The sequence below is a fragment of the Lactuca sativa genome, chromosome 1, assembly GCF_002870075.4.
Source record: "Lactuca sativa cultivar Salinas chromosome 1, Lsat_Salinas_v11, whole genome shotgun sequence".
NCBI classification, from domain to species: Eukaryota; Viridiplantae; Streptophyta; class Magnoliopsida; order Asterales; family Asteraceae; genus Lactuca; species Lactuca sativa.
Genome location: NC_056623.2, coordinates 127,588,729 through 127,613,690, shown reverse-complemented (window position 1 = coordinate 127,613,690; position 24,962 = coordinate 127,588,729). Strand labels below are relative to the sequence as shown.

General features: G+C 29.7%; 2 protein-coding genes across 2 annotated transcripts; one reads left to right on the top strand and one right to left on the bottom strand.

The window, feature by feature from the left end:
- Positions 1 to 7,764: 7,764 nt before the first annotated feature.
- LOC111893508 (twinkle homolog protein, chloroplastic/mitochondrial) lies at positions 7,765 to 15,085 on the top strand. Its single transcript, XM_023889586.3, has 21 exons — positions 7,765 to 8,215; positions 8,399 to 8,544; positions 8,700 to 8,755; positions 8,834 to 8,891; positions 8,976 to 9,086; positions 9,513 to 9,596; positions 9,679 to 9,759; positions 9,842 to 9,907; positions 10,009 to 10,125; positions 10,576 to 10,623; positions 10,715 to 10,800; positions 11,240 to 11,300; positions 11,782 to 11,964; positions 12,068 to 12,199; positions 12,897 to 12,958; positions 13,065 to 13,148; positions 13,325 to 13,456; positions 14,106 to 14,202; positions 14,338 to 14,472; positions 14,557 to 14,624; positions 14,888 to 15,085. Exons 1-21 carry the CDS (start codon positions 7,957 to 7,959, stop codon positions 14,934 to 14,936), a joined length of 2,115 nt encoding a protein of 704 aa, XP_023745354.1. The 5' UTR covers positions 7,765 to 7,956; the 3' UTR covers positions 14,937 to 15,085.
- Positions 15,086 to 15,418: 333 nt separating this feature from the next.
- LOC111893545 (uncharacterized) lies at positions 15,419 to 16,700 on the bottom strand. The gene has a single exon (XM_023889624.3). It carries the CDS (start codon positions 16,557 to 16,559, stop codon positions 15,615 to 15,617), a length of 945 nt encoding a protein of 314 aa, XP_023745392.2. The 5' UTR covers positions 16,560 to 16,700; the 3' UTR covers positions 15,419 to 15,614.
- Between the last annotated feature and the right edge of the window lie 8,262 nt (positions 16,701 to 24,962).

The window sequence follows — 24,962 nt, the reverse complement described above, 5'->3', positions numbered from 1 at the left end:
CCAACTAGTTGTATACAACATGGACCAAGCCAGTAATCTACTCACTTAATTACATATAAGTTTCCAATTTTATTTTTTCTAATAACTTTTTTGAGAAACCATGTTTAAATGCATTGGTTCTTTGAAAAGCACATATACAATAACAATAATCAAACCTTCGAGAAAGATGTTTTTTATACTTTTGTTTCCATAATGTCTCATATTATTTCAGATACTTAGTCATTATATGTTTTTATGTTGATAATGTTTCTTATTTACTTTGAATACTACCTAAGAGATACTAATATTTCTTATTTGAATTCCGTTTCTCTCAATTGCTCAGTAGAATTTTTTTCAAACGGATCACACTTAATCGTTGACATAACACAACACTTAATCGTTGACATAACAAAGTTCTATAATCTTTCCTAATAAATGAAAGTTTTTTTTTTTGCCACGTGTCATTCTCTTATGCATTATGCCACATGTCATTTTGTTATAATTTTAAAATATTTATTTTTCACTTGTCATTTATTTCATTTTTCAGTTTTCAATTCAATATATCACTAATTTAGTTTCTATAAATTAAATATACCATAAAAACTATACTAATGTGAAATTTCAAATTATCATACATACTTATAAAGCTAGCATTTTTTCTTGAATCTCATGCATTTGAAACCCCCATTCTTTTTTCCTTTCACCACATTCATTTGAAACTCCCAAAACTTTTCAAATTTCTTTATCATAATAATTATAATTTGGTAATTAGGTTAAATAAATATTAAATCTAAAGTGTAATCATATATAAACTAAATTTCAATATTAAAATAATATCTTTAATTCTACTTATAAATTATGTTTTTTTTAACTTTTAACATATTATACTTAATTTATTAGTTTTAATATATTGTTGGATGTAAATCATTATCATTTTAAAGGTATAATTTTTGAACAATTTGTATATAATACTTAAATTATTAATTAAAATATAAGAATATAGGCTCAACTTAAATATAAATTTTATTTAACTTAAACTACCAAAAGATTATTTTATAAAGAGTTAAAAATGATAAATTGCAGTGTCTTTCTATTTATGATTGTAAGTTGGTTAATAAGGTTAAATAAATATCAAACCTAAAGTGTAATTATAAATTGATTAAATTTCAATTTTAAAATAATATCTTTACTTCTATTTATAAAGTTATGTCTTTAAATTTTAACATATTATACTTAATTTATTATATTTAAAATGTTGTTGCATATAAACCATTATCAGTTTAAAGCTACAACTTTTGAACAGTTTGGACAAAATACTTAAATTGTTAATTTAAATATAACATTACAGTGTCAACTTAAATATAAATTTTAGTTCCACTAAAAAAACCAAATAATATTTTATAAATAGTTAAAAGTGTTAAATTATAGTGATAAATACAAAAACTAAATTGTAATATCAGTTTAACTAAAATATTTCCTAAATATATTTGTATAATCGTTAAAAAATTTAAAATAAGTAGCTTAAAATAACTTATAATAACAATAGTTAAAATTAACAGTATATAAATGATTATATTATTATCTTTAAAATCAAAAAATAATGTTTGATGTTTTAAATAATTATAATGATAGAAATTAAAATATTAAGCAAATAAATTTTAAAAAATTAGTTAAAAATAACAACAACTATAAATAATATTAAACCATATATAATATTTAATTTTATTGATGTGTAACTCACGAGTAGAAGTTATTCAAACGGTTGAGATTATGATGTTATAATAGATGTATATATTATCATATAATTCAAAATAATCAATATATTAAATCAAATTTAACAACAACATTAGTGTTATATTTAAAAAAATATATATTTGTAAAGACTTCAACTATATAGGTGTTTCTGCGCATTACAATGTCAACTCAAATATACATTTCAGTTTCATTTAAAAAACTAAATAATATTTTATAAATAGTTAAAAGTGTTAAATTGTAGTGATAAAAGCAAAAACTAAATTGTAATCTTAATTTAACTAAAATATTTCTTAAATATATTTTTATAATCGTTAAAAGTTTCCAAATAAGTAGCTTAAAATAGCTTATAATAACAATAGTTAAAAACAACTCTATATAAATTATTATATTGTTAGCTTTAAAATAAAAAAACAATGTTTGATGTTTTAAATAATTATAATGATAGAAATTAAAATATTAAGCAAATAAATTTTAAAAAATTAATTAACAATAAAAACAACTATAAATAACATCAAATCATATATTATATTTAATTTTATTCATGTGTAACTCGCGGGTAGAAGTCATTCAAACGATTGAGATTATGAAGTTATAATAAATGTATATATTATCATATAATTCAAAATAATTAATATATTATATCAATTTAGTATATACAAATTATTATATCAAATTTAACAACATCGTTATTATTATATTTAAAAACCATATGTTTGTAAAGACTTCAACTATATAGGTGTTTCTGTGCAATGCGCGGGCATTCGCCTAGTATACTTATAAAGGAAGCATTTTTCCTTTCACCACATTCATTTGAAACTCTCATTCATTTTTCCTTTCACCACATTCATTTGAAACTTCCATGACTTTTCAATTTCTTTCTATAGTTAATAAGGTTAAATAAATATAAAAGCTAAAGTGTAATCATATATAAACTAAATTTCAATATTAAAAGAATATATTTTCTTTTACTTATAAAGTTATGTTTTTAACTTTTCACATATTATACTTAATTTATTAGGTCTAATATGTTGTTATATGTAAACCATTATCATTTTAAAGCTACAACTTTTGAACAATTTGTATAAAATACTTAAATTGTTAATTTAAATATAACCTTATCAGATCAACTTAAATATAAATTTTAGTTCAACTTAAACAATCTAAATAATATTTTGTAAATAGTTAAAAGTAATAAATTGTAGTCTCTTTCTAATAATGATTATAAGTTGGTTGATAAAGTTAAATAAGTATCAAACTTAAAGGGTAATCATAAATAAACTAAAATTCAATATTAAAATAAATTTTTTTACTTCTACTTATAAATTTATATCTTTAACTTTTAACATATTATACTTAATTTATTAAATTTAATATGTTGTTGTATGTAAACCATTATCAGTTTAAAGCTACAACTTTTGAACAGTTTGGACAAGTTACTTAAATTGTTAATTTAAATATAACATACAGTGTCAACTTAAATATAAATTTCAATTCGACTGGAAAAACCCAACGAATATTTTGGGAATAGTTAAAAGTGATAGATTATAGTGCTAAATGCAAAAACTTAATTGTAATCTGAATTTAACTAAAATATTTCCTAAAGATATTTTTATAATCGTTAAAAGTTTTCAAATAAATAGCGTAAAATAACTTACAATAAAAATCGTTAAAAATAACTCTATATAAATGATTATATTGTTAACTCTAAAATCAAAAAACAATGTTTGATGGTTTAAATAATTATAATGATAGAAATTAAAGCGTTAAGCAAACAATTTTAAAAAATTAATTAACAATAACAACAACTATAAATAACATTAAACCATATATTAAATTTAATTTTATTCATGAGTAACATATGGGTAGAGATCATTCAAAAGATTGAGATTATGCAGTTTTAATAAATGTATATATTATCATATAATTCAAAATAATCAATATATTATATCAACTTAATATACGAATTATTATATCAAAATTAACAACAGCATTATTGTTATATTTTAAAAAAACATATATTTATAAAGATTTCAGCTATATAGATGTTTCTGCACAACGCACGGACATTCGCTTAGTTTATATGTATTTCAATGTTATGTCATTTACGGATCATTTTTTGGCATTTTATTTTGACACGTATAACAGCGCAACAAAGCGTGAATATTCCAACTAGTTGTATACAACGTGGACCAAGCTAGTAATATACTCACTTAATTACATATAAGTTTCCAATTTTATTTTTTCTAATAACTTTTTTGAGAAACCATGTTTAAATGCATTGGTTCTTTGAAAAGCACATATACAATAACAATAATGAAACCTTCGAGAAAAATGTTTTTTATACTTTTGTTTCCATAATGTCTCATATTATTTCAGATACTTAGTCATTATATGTTTTTATGTTGATAATGTTTCTTATTTACTTTGAATACTACCTAAGAGATACTAATATCTCTTATTTGAATTCCGTTTCTCTCAATTGCTCAGTAGAATTTTTTTCAAACGGATCACACTTAATTGTTGCCATAACACAACACTTAATCGTTGACATAACACAGTTCTATAATCTTTCCTAATAAATGAAAGTTTTTTTTTTCCACATGTCATTTTGTTATAATTTTAAAATATTTATTTTTCACTTGTCATTTACTTCATCTTTCATTTTTCAATTCAATATATCACTAATTTAGTTTCTATAAATTAAATATACCATAAAAACTATACTAATGTGAAATTTCAAATTAAATTTTTAATAAATTTACAGTTTAAACTTTTATATTTAACATTTTGTTATAATTAACACGTTTAGTACATGGGTCTAACAACTAAACAAATAATTTTAATTTTTTTCACGTTTTTTTCTTATAATTTTATACTTATTTTAAATTTTAAATTAAAATATATTTTTCATTTAATCATTCGTATTTAATATTTTATTTTAATCAACCCGTATATTATAACATACGGGTTGATTAAAATTCCAAGAGAAGTGAAATTTTGGAGCACATGCTATGTTTTATAATTCTTTTTCTATTTTTTTCAATAACAAAGAATTTTTCAAAAGTTTAAATTATAATCGGACTTTGAAAATTGATAATTATTTAACTTTTATATTTTTTAATTCCAAAAGTTATATAAAATATAAACACACATCCCACACCCCACCCCACACACCCACACCCAAATACTTTTTAATTTCAAAAGTTATATAGAATATTTTTTAATTTCAAAAGTTATATTAAAAACATTTTAAAAACTCAAACTCATTTTCAATGGGTTAATGTCATAAAAACCCTTAAGTTTTCAGGGTTTTGTCGGTTTTGCCCAAAATTTAATTTTATATATGTTTTTACCCTCATATTTTCTAAAAAATGTTTAGTTTTACCTTTTACCGGTGATAACAAGTTTTTCAGGTTACCATTATATTAAATTCGCAAAAAACCCTTAAGTTTACTATTTTTGTACGTTTTACCTTTAAGTTTATGATCTTTTTACACTTTTACCTAAGTATTTTTCTTTCACAATATACGTATTCATGTAGAAAAATCGTATTTATAAACGAAAAAATGTTTAACTAAATATTGTATTTATATTTTTTTAAAAGAACATATATCAAAATACATATGTACACTTCTAAAAATATATGTATATACTTATATAAATGTAAAAATAAATATTTGCACTTCTAAAATACGTATTAACATTTATAATATATATATATATATATATATATATATATATATATATATATATATATATATTTTGTAACGACGTGAATTTTCAAAACAATTTTTCATTTTTAAATTATACTTTTAATCATCAAAAACAACATCAGAATATAATGTATCCAATGTTATCATAACAAAACAATTCACAAAATCTCAAACATAACCTCTATGAGTGTGTACGGATCATGTCAGCGTCTTCCCGCGATCCTCGCTAATACCTGAAACACATAACACAACAACTATAAGCATAAATGCTTAGTGAGTTCCCCCAAAATACCACATACAACACATACGCCTTTCCAGGCCATAACTCTGTGGGACCTTCCGGTCCAAGTGTCTCAGGGGACTTCCGTCCCGAATCCTGGTAGACCTTTCGGTCCTACCCGTATCGACCTTCCAGTTCGTAACCTCCTAACCTTCCAGTCCATGTCATCTTGACCTTCCGGTCCATATCATCTTGATCTTCCGGTCCTTATCATACATAACATACATATCACATATCAACATATAGCACATACATCTCATAGCATATAAGACCTTCCGGTCACACATAGGTACCCTTCCAAGTACAGTATAGTGAGAAGAGTCACCTTAAATGAAGTCAAATAAACTCTCGTGCTCAATGTCCCGACATAGCCTCCTCCTATCATTCAAATAACATTCCCGATCAATACTCTCTTATAGTCTCATCTCTAAAGATTAGGTAGAAGGTCATTCTATCCCTCCCTGAACTAGTGAACTCTCTTGAATCAATCTTGACCAAAACCCTAAGGTCAACGAAAGTCAACGATCAAACTTTGACCCGACTTGTCGAGTACACATGGGAGACTCGGCGAGTCCATACGGGTCCTCTGAATCCTTTTAGCCTCGCTTGGCACGTTGAGTCGTCCCCTTCACTCGACGAGTTACACCTGCCACGAATCACGGGGCAACCCCAACTCGACTCGTCGAGTTGCTTCCATAATCACACTCAAATGACCTTCTGAGATCAGATATGCTTCTCTAACTTATAGATCTGATCTTCCCAAGCATGATAATCACGTAAAGGTTCGAACTTTAGGCCCATGCATCACACTATCATCTCTATATGCCAAAATAACCCTTCATATGATAACCTAAGCCCCAAACTCATAAAGGACTGCATAAAGCTGGAGAATAGGGACTCTCTGGACCTCTCAAGGTCCAGATCGGATGATATTGACATAAGGGGACATCACATACACTAGATCTCTTACCAAAAAGAAGAGAAAAAGCCCTAGATTTATGAAATCTATTACTCAATGAAGATGGACATGAATCCTTACCTCCCATAGCAGCTCTGCACGAAATGATGGAAGATTTAAGTCCCAAAAGACTGCCTAGCTCGAAATCCTCCCTCCCCTTTGCTAAAACACACCAAATAATGATGAATTAGCCCTCCTCTTGTACTACAAACGTTCTCTCTGCTCTCTAGGGTTTCTCAGGGGTGAAGTGGCCGCAAATGAAGGTCATAAAGGCCTTTAAATATGGCACAAACCCCGAGATTTAGGGTTTCTGCCGCCAGTGCAAACTTGTCGAGTCACCAAGCCGACTCGTCGAGTCCAATCATTAATACAGTCAGCAAATCGCGATCCTACTCGATGAGTCTAGACGCCAACTCGTCGAGTCCTTCTCTCTAACTCAAAAATAATGAACAATATAGAATACCTGGGGATCCGGATGTTATATATATATATATATATATATATATATATATATATATATATATATATATATAGACACACACATACACATATAGAAATAACATTAAAAAATGTAAATACAATATTTAATTAATTTTTTTTATATATAAATATGATTTTTCCGCATGAATACATATAATATAAAAAAAAATACGTAGGGTAAAAGTATAAAAAAAATTATAAACTTAAGGGTAAAAACATTAAAAAAAACTATAAACTTAAGAGTTTTTTTGCAAAATTAATATAATGGTAACAGGAAAACCTGTTATCACTGATAAAAGGGTAAAACCGAACATTTTTGGAAAATGTGAGGGTAAAAACGGCCATAAAGTTCAACTTTGGGCAAAACCGACAAAACCCTGAAAACTTAAGGGTTTTTATGACATTAACCCCATTTTCAATCTATATATATTAAAAACATTTTAAAAATTGTTTGGAGACATATGTTATGGATAAATAATTACTAATTAAATAGATAATCCTCATTATAATTAATCAAATTTTATTTTAAATAACCCAATAACCAAAAAAAAATTGAATATTTATGTTAAAGACTTGTATATGATAAAAGTTAACTTCACATAACACAAGAGCAATATCTCGCGCCCACTTGTGTTGGTAGCTTTTCTCCCTCCCAAAACCCCTAAGCCCCAACCCCAACACCAACCTCCGACACCCTTTTCCGCCATTGAAGGCTTGAAGCTCCTTAAACCCCAAACGCCGCAATGAACGCTACTTATACTCCTACTTAATCAAAGTCGTAGCTCCGAGAGATGCTTCTTAGGCATCGCACCTCTCTCCGTGGTCTCTTCGTCTCCAACTCCCCCTGTCCCATTATGACCTCCAAGCACTTCCTCAACTTCAAACCCACAACCTCTTCATTCAATTATCCCGACAACAAAACCAACCTCTACCCTGCTCACAAATTCATTTCCTCTACTTTTCCCTCAAAATCATCCCCCAAATTGGTTCCTTTATCCCTTAAACCATCTAACTTATCCTTTTCTTCCCACGCTAGTATCCCCAGACCAGGTAATTTCATCAACCATCATTCAGTTCAAAACACCCTGCTTTTATCTCTCTGTTTATCAGTAAATTAACTCTATATCTGCTTCTCGATTGTGTTGAAATTGCTGTTCGTGGTCTATGTTTGAAGAATTTCTCTTTTGGATAACTGATAATAATGGTATTGTTGTTTTTTTCCTTCTGATATAGTTTCTGAAGCATATTTGGAGAAGGCTGATGATGAAATAATAATCGATACCCCACAGCTAAAGGCACTTGAAGTGAAATTGAAGGAGATTGGAATAGTCTCTGAATCTTTTAGTCCTGGACAGAAAAATGGCTTGATTTGCCCCATGGTAAGCATACATATTGCTTAGGTTATAGTTTTTCCTTCATTTCAATTCCATTATGAAACTTTTAAAAGAATCAATGTGATTGAAGATTACACAAATAAAAAATCGGTTACTTTGTAGTTTTCATTCCATTCTAAATGCATCTTTCTACTCAATAGTGCAAAGGTGGCGACTCAGGGGAGAAGAAGCTCTCTCTCTTCATTTCTGATGATGGGTATGTAAATTGCCTCATATTTTTAAAACCAATATTGTTTTTTAAAATTCTGACATGGATTTTTATAAAACATTTTAGTAATTCAGCTGTGTGGACTTGTTTTCGAGCCAAATGTGGATGGAAAGGGAGCACACGAGTAAATATTCTCATTTTTCACTACTTTTTTTCTTCATTTAACTGTTATATTGACCTAATATTTCTCTTTATTCTTTAATTTCAGGCTTTTGCAGATGTTAAATCAAGTTACAAAAGGATGAATGCACTCCCCAAAGTGAAAAAGATTAAGGAACTCTCAGAACATGAATTGAATTTGGAACCTTTGTGCAAAGATGTAGAAATCTTCTCTCCTATTCACTTTTCTTTTTTACTTACAGAAGGGTAAAATGGTCATTTACTCATTTTCTCACATTCAGCCAGTTGATATTATACCTTGTTTTTGTGATTCAGTTACTTGAATATTACTTTTCCTTTTGACTTAATGGAGGATACATACATGCATGGGTGTTTCTTTCTTTCTTTTTTTTTTAAATACAGAAGGGTAAAATGGTCATTTACTCATTTACTCACATTCAGACAGTTGATATTATACCTCATTTTTGTGATTCAGTTACTTGAATATTACTTTTCCTTTTGACTTACTGGAGGATACATACATGCATGGGTGTTTCTTGTTTTTAAATACAGAAGGGTAAAATGGTCATTTACTCATTTACCCACATTCAGACACTTGACACTATATCTTGTTTTTATGATTCAGTTAGTTGAATATTTTTCCGAAAGAATGATATCTGAAGAGACATTACGGAGAAATCATGTCATGCAAAGAAGATATGAAAAACAGGTAAAATTACAGAACTACCCCTTTTCTCCATGTAAAGTACAATGCTATTTTTTTGTTAACTTTTATTCAATTGTGTATGCAGATTGTTATTGCCTTTACTTATAGAAGAAAAAAAGAACTTGTTAGTTGCAAATACAGAGATATCTCAAAGAAATTCTGGCAGGTGAAAATCTATATATCAAAACTTACTATTTATGGTAAAAATCAGTTGACTAAAGTCAAAATTGACATTTTTACCCTTTTAGGAAAGTGATACTGAAAAGATATTATATGGACTTGATGATATAGAAGGAGCAAGTGATATCATCATAGTAAGTTTTCGCTTTTCATCTTGAAATACATAATCTTTTTTGGTGTTTCTAATTTTGATTCATCAAAATATTATATTTATATATTTTTTTTTTATAAAAAGGTGGAGGGCGAAATGGACAAACTTGCAATGGAAGAAGCTGGTTTTAGAAACTGTGTGAGTGTTCCTGATGGAGCTCCTCCAAAAGCTTCCTCTAAAGATTTACCTTCTCAAGAACAGGTTTAAAGTTTTATTCAAATTTTAATTTCATCATTTTTTTTGGGTTAATCTCATAAAAGATCTTATATTTTGTGTTTTTTCTGGATTAAATTAAACCTCCCCTTTATTTTTTGCAAGAAAACAACCCTGCATTTTTTCATTTTTTCCAAAAAAAACCCTCAACTTTGTCTTTTTTTTTTTTTTTTCCAAAAAAACCCTCAACCTTTTAACTTTTTGTGAAAAAACCTCAACTTTTTTACCTTAATTTGAAAAAATCCTCACATTTTACAAGCTTTTTTGGAAAAAAAGACTAAAAGGGTCAGACCGAAAAAAATGAAAAAATGCAAGGTCTTTTTCGGACAAAAAATAAAGTTGAGGTTTAATCTGGAAAAAACACAAAATATAAGGTCTTTTATGAGATTAACCTTTTTTTTCACTTAAATAATAATTTATTGTGTTTTATGAATGTAGGATGTGAAATACCAATATTTATGGAACTGCAAAGAGTATCTGGAAAAGGTATAGTTAACTAGTTTCTATCTTTTTGTTTTTGTTTTTTTTACTATTATAAGTGTAATAAATTTTAATTTTTTTTTTTAATAAATTGCAGGCATCTCGTATAATACTTGCTACTGATGCGGATCAGCCGGGTCAAGCCTTAGCTGAAGAACTTGCACGTCGCCTTGGAAGAGAAAGGTTGATATTGCCCTTACTTTTATTTTTTTATTAATTTTTTTAAAGGGTTAAGTTAATCTCATAAAAGATCTTATATTTTGTGTTTTTTCGGATTCAACCTCAAATTTATTTTTTGCCTGAAAAAGACCTTGTATTTTTTCATTTTTTCCGATCTGGCCCTTTTAGTCGTTTTTTTTTTCAAATTTTTTTTGTAAAATGTGAGGGTTTTTTCAAGAAAAACTAAAAAAGCTGAGGGTTTATTTGAAGCATTTAGAAGGTTCGGGGTTTTAAAAAAAATACAAAGTTGAGGGCTTTTTTGGGAAAAATGAAAAAGTACAAGGTCTTTTTCAGGCAAAAAAGATAAATTTGAGGTTTGATCCCGAAAAAAGACAAAATATAAGGTCTTTTTATGAGATTAACCCTTTTTTAATGCCTCTCAAGTTTTTATATTTTTAAACAGGTGTTGGAGAGTTACATGGCCAAGTAAAAATGAAAAAGAGCAATTTAAAGATGCTAATGAGGTTTGTTAAAATTTAAATTCCTTTTTTTCATAAGGGCAAGTTACAGAATTTCCATTTTATCGATTTAGCTAGTTAACTATTTTTGGGCAAATTACAGGAAAAAAACTATATTTTGGGCAATTTTGTGGCTTATAACCACTTATACTTTATTTTTTTTCCTATCAAACCATAAGAGATTCAGACATTTTTCCAATCTAACTACTTTGACCTGATACAACAGGTCAACATGGTTAATTAATTAATTAATATGGAAAAATACCTGAAATTTTATGGTTTGATTGGAAAAAATAATAAACTATTAGTGTTTAAACCACAAAATTGCCTAAAATATAATGTTCTTTTTGTAATTCTACTTTTTTCAACCACTGAAAAACCAAATTTTCAGTTACCCATTTTTGAAAAAAAGTCAACTCTAAACTCCAAACCCTAAACCCTAATTATTATGACTCTTGTTATTACAATTGATGAATCTTTTTATCAGGTTCTGATGTTCATGGGTCCAGCTGTATTAAGAGGAGTTATTGAAAATGCAGAATTATATCCAATTAAAGGTTTATTTAATTTTAGAGATTATTTTGGTGAAATTGATTCATATTATCATCAAACCCTTGGTAATGAGCTTGGAATTTCAACTGGATGGAAGGCTTTAGATGATTTATATAATGTAAGTTTACACACACTTTATATCTCTACAAACTTGTTCTTAATTTTTTTTTCTAATTATAGAAATGAAAAATGCATGGATGTTTGTGTTGACTTTTGACCAGGTTGTTCCTGGAGAGTTGACTTTAGTCACTGGAGTCCCGAATTCAGGAAAGAGTGAGTGGATTGATGCATTGTTATGTAATCTTAATGAAAATGTTGGTTGGAAATTTGCACTTTGCTCTATGGAGAATAAGGTGAGATTTTATTGTGTTCAATTTTTTATTTTTAAAATAATAAAAAAAATTCATTCTCTATACTTTTACATTTACGTATAATATGAAAGTATAGCCAAAACTTCATAAATGGTCCCTATGGTTTTTCAAAATCCCTAACTTTAAAAAACTTCATGGAAAGTCCATGTGGTTTCCAATTTATATCATGGTTGGTCCCTCGCCCACCTAAAAAGACTTTTATAACCTTTTCATTTCTTTTTTTATAATTAATTTTAACTAAACCTATCTAAAAGAGTAAAGAAAAACACAATAAATAGTGGGGCCCACATCTCTCTCTCTTGTATTTATTTTGTTTTTCTTGATTCTTTTAGATAGGTTTAGTTAAAATTAATTATAAAAAAGAAATGAAAAGGGTATAAAAGTCTTTTTAGGTGGATGAGGGATCAACCATGATATAAATTGGAAACCACATGGACTTTCCATGAAGTTTTTTATCGTTAGGGATTTTGAAAAACCATAGGGACCATTTATGAAGTTTTGTCAAAATTATATGACCATTCATTTCATTCCTACATTCAAACTAAACTTGATAACTTATGCAATGATGCATGCATGAATGAAATATGAATTAATGATTATATAAATTATACAAATATTAATTACTGATAGGTGTTGTTTAAGTGTTTTAATTTTTATGTTTTCTTTCTACTTTTATTAGGTTAGAGAGCATGCAAGGAAACTTCTTGAAAAGCACGTGAAGAAGCCGTTCTTTGATGTGAGGTTAGCTAATTTTTAACTTTTTCTGAAGTTATTTATGAAGATTTTAGATGTTAATGTTCTTTTGTTTGTTTTTCTAATATTTCTTTATTGCACATAATAATCACAGGTATGGAAAATCTGTTGAAAGAATGAGTTTGGAGGATTTGGAGTTAGGAAAAAAATGGTTGAGTGATACTTTTCATCTCATAAGGTGAGTTCCAAGAAATAGCAATGTCTTTGCATATATGTATTTATTTTAGCATCTTACTTTCATTTTGTTCTATTACAACATTGTACTTATAGCAATGTGATTTAAATACAAAGCAAACTTCATTGCTATAATTAGATAGATTTTTCAAAGTCCTAAAAAGTTGAAGGATGTAATAGGTGTGAGAATGATTGCCTACCAAGTATTGAATGGGTTCTTCGCCTTGCAAAAGCTGCAGTCCTTAGACACGGTGTCAATGGCCTTGTCATTGATCCATATAATGAGCTTGATCATCAACGACCTCCCAACCAGTAAGTATTTTTAATAATAAAAAAATTATTAATTATTTTTATGATATTTTCTGTCTTAATTTGTCCTATAAGGTCGCATTTGTCACACAACACATGACAAGACAGAACAGGTTGTACTGCGTTTGACATGCATTGGACTCGGACCGAGACCGATGTCAATGGGAGGACAAAAATTGTAGTTTTTTGTCCCGCACAACAAAAGTGGGACACGGACACGCTCTTGATCTTTCGTATGTGTAAAAAGACGTAAATGCCCTTCTCATCCTTATCATTGAAAGTAGCCGCAGAAAGCTTGTCGAGTCGTGTGTAACAAACGCAGCCTACGGCTGCGTTTGTCAAACAAAACAAGACACGACTCGACAAGCTTTCTATGGCTATTTTCAATGATGATGATGAAAAGGGCATTTACGTCTTTTTACACATACGAAAGATCAAGAGCGTGTCCGTGTCCCACTTTTTTGTGTGGGACGAAAAACTACAATTTTTGTTCTCCCATTGACATCGGTCTCTGTCCCAGTTCAATGCATGTCAAACGCAGTACAACCTGTTCTTCAGACTCATGACACTTGAGATGTTAATAGTTATTAGTTATTACAAATTAATCATTTGTTTTTATTTTTTATTTTTTTATATTTTGTGTGTAAAACAGGACTGAAACAGAATATGTAAGTCAGATGCTGACAAGTATCAAACGGTTTGCTCAACACCATTCATGCCATGTTTGGTTTGTAGCACATCCTAGACAGGTTAGCAATTGGAATCTCTGATTCCATTCCGTGGCATGCAATGTAATTCCATTCCTTCCAAAAACATTCTGCAAACGAAACGCCCGATGAATCTTTTCTTTTTTCTAGATCTAACTTGTGAAATTTGTTCAATAGTTGCAACAATGGAATGGAAAACCTCCAAATCTTTATGATATTAGTGGAAGTGCACATTTCATAAACAAATGTGACACTGGAATTGTTATTCACCGGAATCGGGATCCAGAGGCAGGTCCAATGGATCGAGTGCAGGTACTATGATATTTATAAATTAATATTTTTCTTTTTATTAAATATACATTATTTTTTACTTTATTTTTATTCATTTCTTTTTAGATTTGCGTGCGAAAGGTACGAAATAAAGTCTCGGGAACAATAGGTGATGCATACTTGAAATATAATAGGTATGTTGCTTTTAATTTCTATTTACTTTTTTAATAAATTATCTCTAATTTCACTGGCTTTCTTGAACAAAAAAATAAAGGGCAGATTTGTAAAAAGCTATAACTTATTGGAGAATGTCTCCTTTCACTGGCTTTCTTTATTAAGTCTTTCTTTATGCATCAAGTCAAAAACAAACATCTATTTTCTTGTTTTTTTTTTCTTCATTAAACATATATTTTTGGTGTGAAAAATATTATAAAATTTGTTGAATTTATTGCTGCAGAGTAACTGGTGAATATTTGGACATCAAGGAGACAATGAACAGGAACTGAAGAACACTTCTATTCTAATTCTAATCCATCTTTTTTGTTTTATTTTTATGTATTTTTTTAAAACTTTGTAAGCATAGTAATTTGATTATCATCATGTGCAAATATGTTGAAAGACATTGAATTTATATATATATATATATATATATATATATATATATATATATATATATATATATATATATATATATATATATATAAATCTTGATTTGTATACTAATGTCTATCATATTTGGTCAATTTACATCGTTGTTGACTCCAAACACATGGGTGCGTTTGGTCTTTGTTTTTAAAAAGGGTATTTTGGTCTTTTAATGTTAAAAAGAGATGAAACTCATTCAACTTATCCAAACATGTAATGGAATAGAATCTTGGATTCTATTCCGTTGGTATCCAAGAATCAAATAGACGAAGGGAAACATGAAATCCACAAGAAATATACACAATTTGAGATTTGCATAGAAATATATTTAAAGAAATAAAAGAAATTGTAACTGAAGAATACTTCAGGGGCTATTTATGTAATTCTCACAAACAATTACAATCTTTTAACAAATCGACCAATGTCATGTACAATGTACAGTCACAACTATCCGGTAAACCGGTGATTTCAAACAATTTTCAGTTCTTGAGAAGAACTCCACCGAATATTTGATATTAACAAAATTGAAAAGGGGGTTTCTACCAATTAGGGATAAAAACAACGCAAGCAAGAATTACCATCATAAAGAAGAAGAAATCATCGTCGGAAAACACAAGATCTGAACTACAATTTCTTGCAACTTCTGGTGACGGAGTTAACGTTTCATCAAGCGTCGACGCCGGGGGCGGAGGTGAAGCAGGAGGAGCCGGAGGAGCTTCGCCGTACATTGTATAGTCGAGGATGGCTGCGATACCATGGACGCAGACGGCGGGGTTTTGGTAAATATCAGGTTGCATGATCAAGGAATCATCAATGGTGAAATTGGAAGGGGTATTGTTCGTGATTATGATTGTTTTTGAGGGCAATAGTGTGGGGAGTCGAGTTTGGGTTTTGAAGAGTTGAAGCTCCGAGAACGTGAGTCGTTGTGGGAGGATGTGGTAAGGGATGATGAATGGGTCGAAATTGTAGGCGCCGGTGGCGGAGGCCGAGAGGTGGGACAGAGCATCGTTGCCGGGGACAAACATGGTGGCGGTGGTTGGGATGAGTGCGGCGGTGGTGCTAGTGGGGATCGATGAATTTATCTTTGGATTAAAGAGGATATTTGCCCACGCTGCGAAGTCGCCGGCGCCGATTAGGGCGTCGATTATGTTCTTGAGTTGTTGTTGCTGCATATACTCCGGTCGTGTAGGCGGAGGAGGCGGTGATCGTATAGAGATGGGTGGCGGTGGTGGTGGTGGTGAAATTGGTGGACGAGGGATAGGGTGTTGGGGTTGAATCAATGGGGAAGGTCCCGGCGACGGGGAATTTATGGAGGAGAGGTGGCGGGACTTGGTGGAAGTTGTAGTAATAGCAGCGGCCGTAACGGCGGTGGTGTTGAATGCCGCCACCGCCGTGAAGAGGAGGAATAGAGAAACGTACTTTGACATGACGTAAGCAAGACGGTAGTAGGGATTAAGCGTTTGCCGCCCAATCAAGATTCTCATTTGTATTTGTATTATACTCGTTTAAATTAGGGCCCCATGTTTTATCACACAAATAGATGCGATATTTGTATCATTTTTAAGATCATAACCATATCATTTCTTTTTTTATCAAAAATATGTAATTTTTAATATAAATTCTGATTAATTTATAAGTTATAACATATGGTATTGTTTTTAGAGATAATGTCGTAAAAGAGTAACTTATTTTTCGATTTGTATATACTAGGTGTAAAACTCATGAATATACGGATTGATTAAAAAAGATTAAAGATCAAATGTAAAAAATAAATATTTTTAAAATAAAAATTTGAAATAAGGAATAAATAAACGTATTAATTCCAATTTACTATTACATTTATTAAATTTAATAGTTTATATATATAGGTACATAAGTATTTAGTGGATTTTTTAATTTTAAAAATTGAAAAAACCTAGAAATTGACATGTGGTTATTATATATTTCAAAAATATCATAAAATAATAAGTGTCAAAATTCATGAGAGATTGACAAGTGACAAAATTATTTTCATTTATTAGGTAGGATTTAATCACTGAATTTCTTTTGTCCTCGTTGAACTAGTTGAACCGTTTAAAAACCATCTTTATGACATGCAATCGTAAGTTTAGCTTGTTTTCGACATATTTGACAATTCCGACGTGATTATGATTTTTCTGACGGTATGAGTTCTTGAATGACACACATTTTTCATATTTTTATTCTCTCCTTCCCTCTTTGTGTTATTTTCTCTAACAAAGATTAACACAAATCATATATATTCCGGATTCAAATTCATCTTCAAGCTCAATTTTCTGGTTTTAAAAACCCTAACTCGAGTTTATCTTCAAGCTCATCAAACCTTCAAGCTCGATTTTGAGAAAACTTCCCATGTGAGTGTGTTCATCTTCAAGGAATCCAAACACACACACAAAATCAATGTCTTCTTTGTTCTTGGAAATCGATTTATGGGTTTGAAAACCCTAACTCGACTTAGGGTTATTCACGAGTTCGATTTTTGGTCTTTGTGTTTTAGGAAAACATACAGAGTAATAGTATGGTTTTATGTCTGTGTTGAAGATTGTGTATATGTGTGTGTTCTCATCTGATATGGGGTTCTTGAGTTTATGTTTTCATCAAATTTGATTATGAGTTCATCTGATATTGAAGAAACAACTTATAAAAAAGATGCAAATGAAGAATGACTTAAAAGGGAGAAAATTATGGATTGGATCTCATATTTTCTCTCGTTGGTTTGTGTTCATCTGATAGTTGATGAACATGTAGTAGCAGGTAACTATGAAGGGTTGCTTGTATATACAAACCTAGATCCATGAACTTTTATGTTTTTACAGATGAATGCATACAAACGTTTTGGGTTTTTATTATCAAATGAATACATATAAACACACAAGAACAATAACAGATCGGATCGTCGCCGAAAAAATCATGAACGCTAGAGTCTTATCGGAGAAGATGACTGAGGCATCGTCGGAGTTGTCAAATACATTGTACATTGGCTAAACCTACGATTGAAGGTCATAAGGATGTTTCTTGAATGGTTCAACAAGTTCAATGGAAAAATATGGACAAAAAAAACTCAATGACTAAATGTATGCAAATCAAAAAATAAGTTACCTTTTTTAAGTCATTACCCTTGTTTTTAATACAAAAACTAAAATATTAAGTATTGGACTTTTTTAACTTATATAGATTTTGGGTGATACCCTTATGTTTATTAGTTTTGTCTAAATCACATTGCGAAAATTACCAATAAGGAAAACATCTCCTCTGTTTATGCTCTTATGGCATTTGTTTCGAGTTTGGTCTAAAGTTGATGTGAAATGTCTATTTTGCCATTTTTAACGTTGATTATTATTTGATTAATATTATATTATTGTTAATTAAGTGAGGCCATCCACATTAGGGATTAAAGTGGGTCCAAACCCGACTCGGATAGACTTGGACTTGGAAAACCCGGGAACCGGTTAACAAAATTTTGTAGGTTCCAATTCGGTTTGGGTAAGGTACCAGGTAAAGTGGGTAGAACCGAAAAACCCGGAAACGTCAAAGTGGGTCTAGTGAAACCGGGTAAAATGGGTCTAGAGCCGGAAAATCCGGGAAAACCGGAATTTTTTGGTAATTACTTAGTGGGTTGAACTTTGAAAATGTTCGATTTTGATATTCCGACTTTAGAGGACTATAAATCATTGAATATAAAACCAAAAATGACAAAATTATAGTCTAAAATCAGGTACAAACTCTAAAATACTTGTTGGAAAAAACAGCATACTAATCTTACTTCAAATGAGTTAGATATGTATGCTCTAAAAATTTCAAAGAGTACAAAAAAAAGAAAAAAAAAACAAAAAAGCAGAAAATTTCCGACATTGACATCCCGACTTTGGAAGACTGTAAGTCAATGAATGTGAAACCAAAAATGACAAAATAATACTTTAAATCATGTACAAACTTTAAAAGACATGTTCGAAAAATATGTATGCTAATCTGACTTCAAACGAATTCAATATGTATGTTTTAATACTTTCACATAATAAAAAAAAAAAACTGAATAACAGAAAATTTCTTGCTTTCATATCCTGAATTTAGGGGACTATAAGTCAATGAATATTAAACCAAAAATGAAAAATTATACTCTAAAATCATCAAAAAACTATAAAATATACGCTAGAAAAAACCTCATGTCAATCCGACTTCAAACGAATGAGATATGCATGTTCTAAACTGTTCACAGAAATCGGTTCCAACCCCTAAAACCAGTTCCGGTTCTTAAACATGGTTTACCCAGACCCAATACCTGTTACTCGGAACCCGGATAAAGACATTTGGTGGTTGTCGAGGCCAACACAATTAATAACCCTAAATATTACACACTAAAATAGTGTATAGTGGTAAAGGGATCGAATCCACGGAGATTGGTTCAATTTATAACTCTATGAAAAATCTCTTTGTAAAAATACTTGTAAAATGACAATAAAAATAAAATGGGGGGTTTTGGTGTTTTGAAATACTTGAAACAAACTAGAATTAACTATGATTTAAATAGACAAATGCAACAAAAATAAGAGTTTGATGTAAAATCAATAAGGGAGAGATGGTTGACTTAAAGTTTCCTCACTTTGACTTTTGATGAACATATCATTAGAATCCAATGATGCAATACTTTGATTTTAATCCTTAATTTGGCTATAGTAATCCAAGGAGCTTGAGATTACCTAGACTTTTCTTAATTGTTGAAATGGCTAGAGAATCTCATAACAATTTCCTTAGTCAAAGTCACTAATTCCAAATAGCATGTAATTAGTGAAAGTCAACTAGCATTAAGAACCAAAAAGTCACCAAATCCAAGAGGGGTCAAATGCTTTCACCACCATGTTGGAGGAAATGTTTTTATGATTGTGTGAAGCAAAAACAACACAAAAATCATTTGTTGCTTGGTAATTTGAGGATCCTTTACTTAATCAAGAAATTAGCCAACTAATCACCACAAACACATTTAAACTCATGAACTAAAACATACAAGTAATGATAAGATATTAAAACACAAAACATTCCCATAAAGATTCAAGAACATGTTCATGGATTCTTCAACATTCAACAAAAGTTCAAAGGATTAACCAAAAGTCAACCAAGATTAGTTTAGCCAAGCATGGCTAAACCCAAAGAAACAAAGTTAGAGAAAATTATACCAAACATTAAGCAAGAATCAAGAGGTAAAAATATGATGTACTTCAAGTGTTCTTGGCCTTCAAAAGTCTTCAAAACTCCAGAGAGAATGTCCAAAAATCGGATGTCCAAGAGTCCCCAAAAGATGGGCACCAACCTTCCTCAAATAGCCTTCCAAATGGATTTCAGAAATTACCCCTGCAGAGCCTTGCGCGACCCGCGTGCTGCTGCGCGGGTGGTGCCTGACATGGGCTTCTTTGAGATTTTGGGCCTCCAAAGCATATCCCACTAGCCCAGATCGAATCCAATCACCTCCTAGCCCATTTTCTTCAAGTTTTTCTTCATTTTAAGCCCAATTTGACCTCTCCAAATCCTCCAAAGCTCGCAAACTCGCCCGATTAATAATCTATGCATGCTTGAATATACTCCCGCATCTTGCAAATTTAAATGTTTATTTCTCTCCAAGCCTTCAAATAATCATCAAGCTCGCTCCATGTATCATCTCCACCACCCATCAAGCCTAAGATCCTTGTTTTCCACCAATTCCCATCGCTTTCCATACGTCCCGAACATTCCCGCTCCACTAGTCTCCATGAAATCTGCAATAAAGCTCACGAAACTAGAAAGTGCCCGAAATAGTCATAAAATAACAAAAAGGAAAATATGCATGAAAATTAACTAGATTATGGATGAAATATGCTAAAATAAACTATAAAAAGAAGTAAATAAAATGAAACTATCAACATTCTTTAAACCTAAAACCCATAGTGGTTCTACATATTTCGATTCTAATGGTTCCGATCTGGATTTCTGTTTTTAAATCTCATCCCTACTCCACACCCCATTATATCTCTTTTTTTCTTATGGCAAGGTATTAGCCTTCCCAACTTCTCCGTTTTCTTGTACAAGAGACCCCCCTCTTCTTTTCTTCACACATCTACCACCATCATTAACTAAGGAAACAATTTTGTGGGGATTGTTGGGGGATATAAAGAAATTACCAAATGTGGTCAGTTGTTTGTATGAGAAGACTTCGATTTAATTCGAAGTTATGATTAACTGTATTAGTTAAACATAAAGGTAGAGTGAAACTATTTAACCTACTCATTCCATTCAAATGAATATGTAGCATCCCAAAAACCATGATAATTTTTTTCATTTTTTATAAAAATCATTTCCGAATAACCATAAATACATAACCAGTGTTTTCAAATTATATCCCAGAAAATCAAGTATCAAATCAATTTATCAAGACATAAAACATTAGAGGATGTGTACAATCACACCTTCGGCTTGCCCCGATCATCAGAAGTACTTGAAAGCAATGAAATCAACAACCGTAAGCCAAAGCTTAGTGAGTTCCCCTAAATACCCCATACAACAATGCATATGGAAGCATGCACACTAGGTCCACAATCATCGGACTGGATTACCCTCGGGTCCACACTCATTGGGCTGGATTTCCCTCGAACCATAGTCATTGGACTGGATTGCACCGTGTTTGTTGGTTTACATCAAAGAGCAGTAAAGCCTCAATCCAACTGCACTATGTCGACATATGCAACAGATAAATAATAACCAACAAGTAGAACTAATCATACAGATATACCAATCTAACATATCACTACAACAATACAACATCCTATATACAAGGATACATAATACAATCTAGTTGATCGGTTTTGGTTCCTTCGACCCACGAGTATAGTGAGGAAAACTCACATTGCAGTCTATAAGATAGCAATAATGATCACTGATTTGATAACCACCTCTACAAGTCACCTACGCAACAAATAGGGATCAAGTCTCAATCTACAACTCAAAATACTCAATTTGACCTATAGTCAAACTTGGTAAAAGTCAACGGTCAACTGTCAAAAAGTCAATGGTCAACTCCAGTCAACCTACGCCCCGCGTAACATACAATTCCATGTACTGCGTAGAGCTTAAGGCGGTAAAACGATAAAAATTAGGATTACTCCCCACACAAGGTAGATTATGCTCAACGTAGCTCCTTGATGACTTATCTTAATCATTAAGTCATTAAAACAGGTTATCAGATCCTTATACTTTCATTTCTACACCAAATGGATGTCTTAATGGATAAAGTCTCAGAATTTATCCATTCACATGGTCACAAAGAGCACAGACTCAAAACCTAGGTCTATAAAGTTATATATGATAGGTTTTATAGGTTACAAAAAAAATATGTAGTGGAAAAACTTAACCCTAAGTTCACATTCAACCTATTGGATCTCAGTTTAATCTATTGATTGCAACAAACAATTGAACATCAAGAACCTTATGAATACCCTACAATAATCGAAATTCATAAATGGTTTTAGGGTTTACATACCTTTTGACCACGGGCGGAACACGGACACTAAAACTAGATATTTGTTTTGATTTTTCAACACCTAAATTATACTTTTACTAATAAGCTATTATTAGAAATGAGAAACAAAATCATATTTTACAATTATTATCTATGAAGTTTTGGAAGTCAGTCAACATATATTATATTCATCCATATTATTGATTAGTCCTTTTTTAATCAGAATTACATGAGTTTTCAAAAGGACACTTATTGTAATTCAAAATCTTAAAATATCAATAAAATAATTAAATTACATTACAAGTATATATATTATCTATATATCTTATAAAACTAGCATTTTTTTTCACCACATTCATTTGAAACTTCCATTCATTTTTCATTTCACTACATTCATTTGAAACTCCCATAACTTTTCAATTTCTTCCTAATAATGGTTATAAGTTGGTTAATAAGATTAAATAAATATCAAACATAAAGTGTAATCATATACAAACTAAATTTCAATATTAAAAGAATATCTTTACTTCTACTTATAAAGTTATGTTTTTTAACTTTTAACATATTATACTTAATTTATTAGTTTTAATATATTATTGGGTGTAAACCATTATCATTTTGAAGCTACAACTTTTGAACAATTTGTATAAAATACTTCAATTATAAATTTAAATATAACACTACATGATCAACTTCAATATAAATTTAGTTTAACTTAAATAACCCAAATAATATTTTATAAATAGTTAAAACCGATAAATTGTAGTGTCTTTCTAATAATGATTATAAGTTGGTTAATAAGGTTAAATTAATATCAAACCTAAAGTGTAATCATAAATAATCTAAATTTTAATATTAAAATAACATCTTTACTTCTACTTATAAAGTTATGTCTTTAATTTTGAACAGATTATACTTAATTTATTAGATTAAAATGTTGTCGTATGTAAACCATTATCAATTTAAAGCTATAATTTTTGAACAGTTTGGACAAAATACTTAAATTGTTAATTTATAATATAACATTACAGTGTCAACTTAAATATAAATTTCAGTTCCACTTAAAAAACCCAATGAATATTTTGTGAATAGTTAAAAGTGATAAATTGTAGTGCTAAATGTGAAAACTGAATTATAATCTCAATTTAACTAAAATATTTCCTAAAGATATTTGTATAATCGTTAAAAGTTTTCAAATAAGTAGCTTAAAATAACTTACAATTACAATAGTTAAATATAACTCTATATAAATGATTATATTGTTACCTTTAAAATCAAAAGAAAATGTTTGATGTTTTAAATAATTATAATGATAGAAATTAAAACATTAAACAAATAAATTTCAAAAAATTAATTAACAATAACAACAACTATAAATAACATTAAACAATATATTATATTTAATTTTATTCATGAGTATCTCGCGTGTAGAAGTCATTCAAACGGTTGAGATTATGTAGTTATAATAGATGTATATATTATCATACAATTCCAAATAATCAATATATTATATCAATTTAGTATACGAATTATTATATCAAATTTAATAACAACGTTATTATTATATCTAAAAAGCATATATTTGTAAAGATTTTAACTATATAGGTGTTTCTGCGCAACGCGCGAACATTCACCTAGTATATAATATAGACCCTAACATAAAACAAAAACTAAATAAAATTAGCAAATAAGTCATATTCTAAATAAATTTAGCAAATAAGTCATATTCTTTCGTAGAGATACATTTATGTAAAAGAAAAAAATCAGAAGCTGTTGATATTTTTTGATTTTTTTTCTAGGGTAAATGACACAGAAAACACTCTTTTTACACAGAAATTCGATTTTGACACCGTGTTTTTTTTGTGTCAATTTTGACACTGTATTTTCCAATTTGTTACAATTCTGACCACTTTACCGGTTAACCAGGTTACATGCTCATGTGGTATGCTGACATGATATGCCGACGTGTCAAAATTGATTTTTTTTTTCACAAAAAACACTAAGTTTTCACTTTTTTTTTTTTATTTTGACACTAAGTTTAATTTTTTATTTCAATTTTGACACTATGTTTTTTTTGTTCCAATCGAACATTATTTATCAAATTTTGTTCAATTTTGTCTATATTCCATTTGAAACCGTATAAATATTTTTTTTATTACATTTTAAACCGTATAAACATATTTTTTGGTTTAAAACCCACATTTTTATTTAAATACAAGGTGTTTTTTTTATTACATTCAAAGCATTAGTTATATCATGAGAATCAAACTAACAATAAGCTTCTAATAAAATATAAGAATTTGATGGGTTGCAAACTTGATATCCGAGTTTTGATCGACTACACGCCTCCAAACCTCCAAACACATTTTAAGTTGCATATTTAATG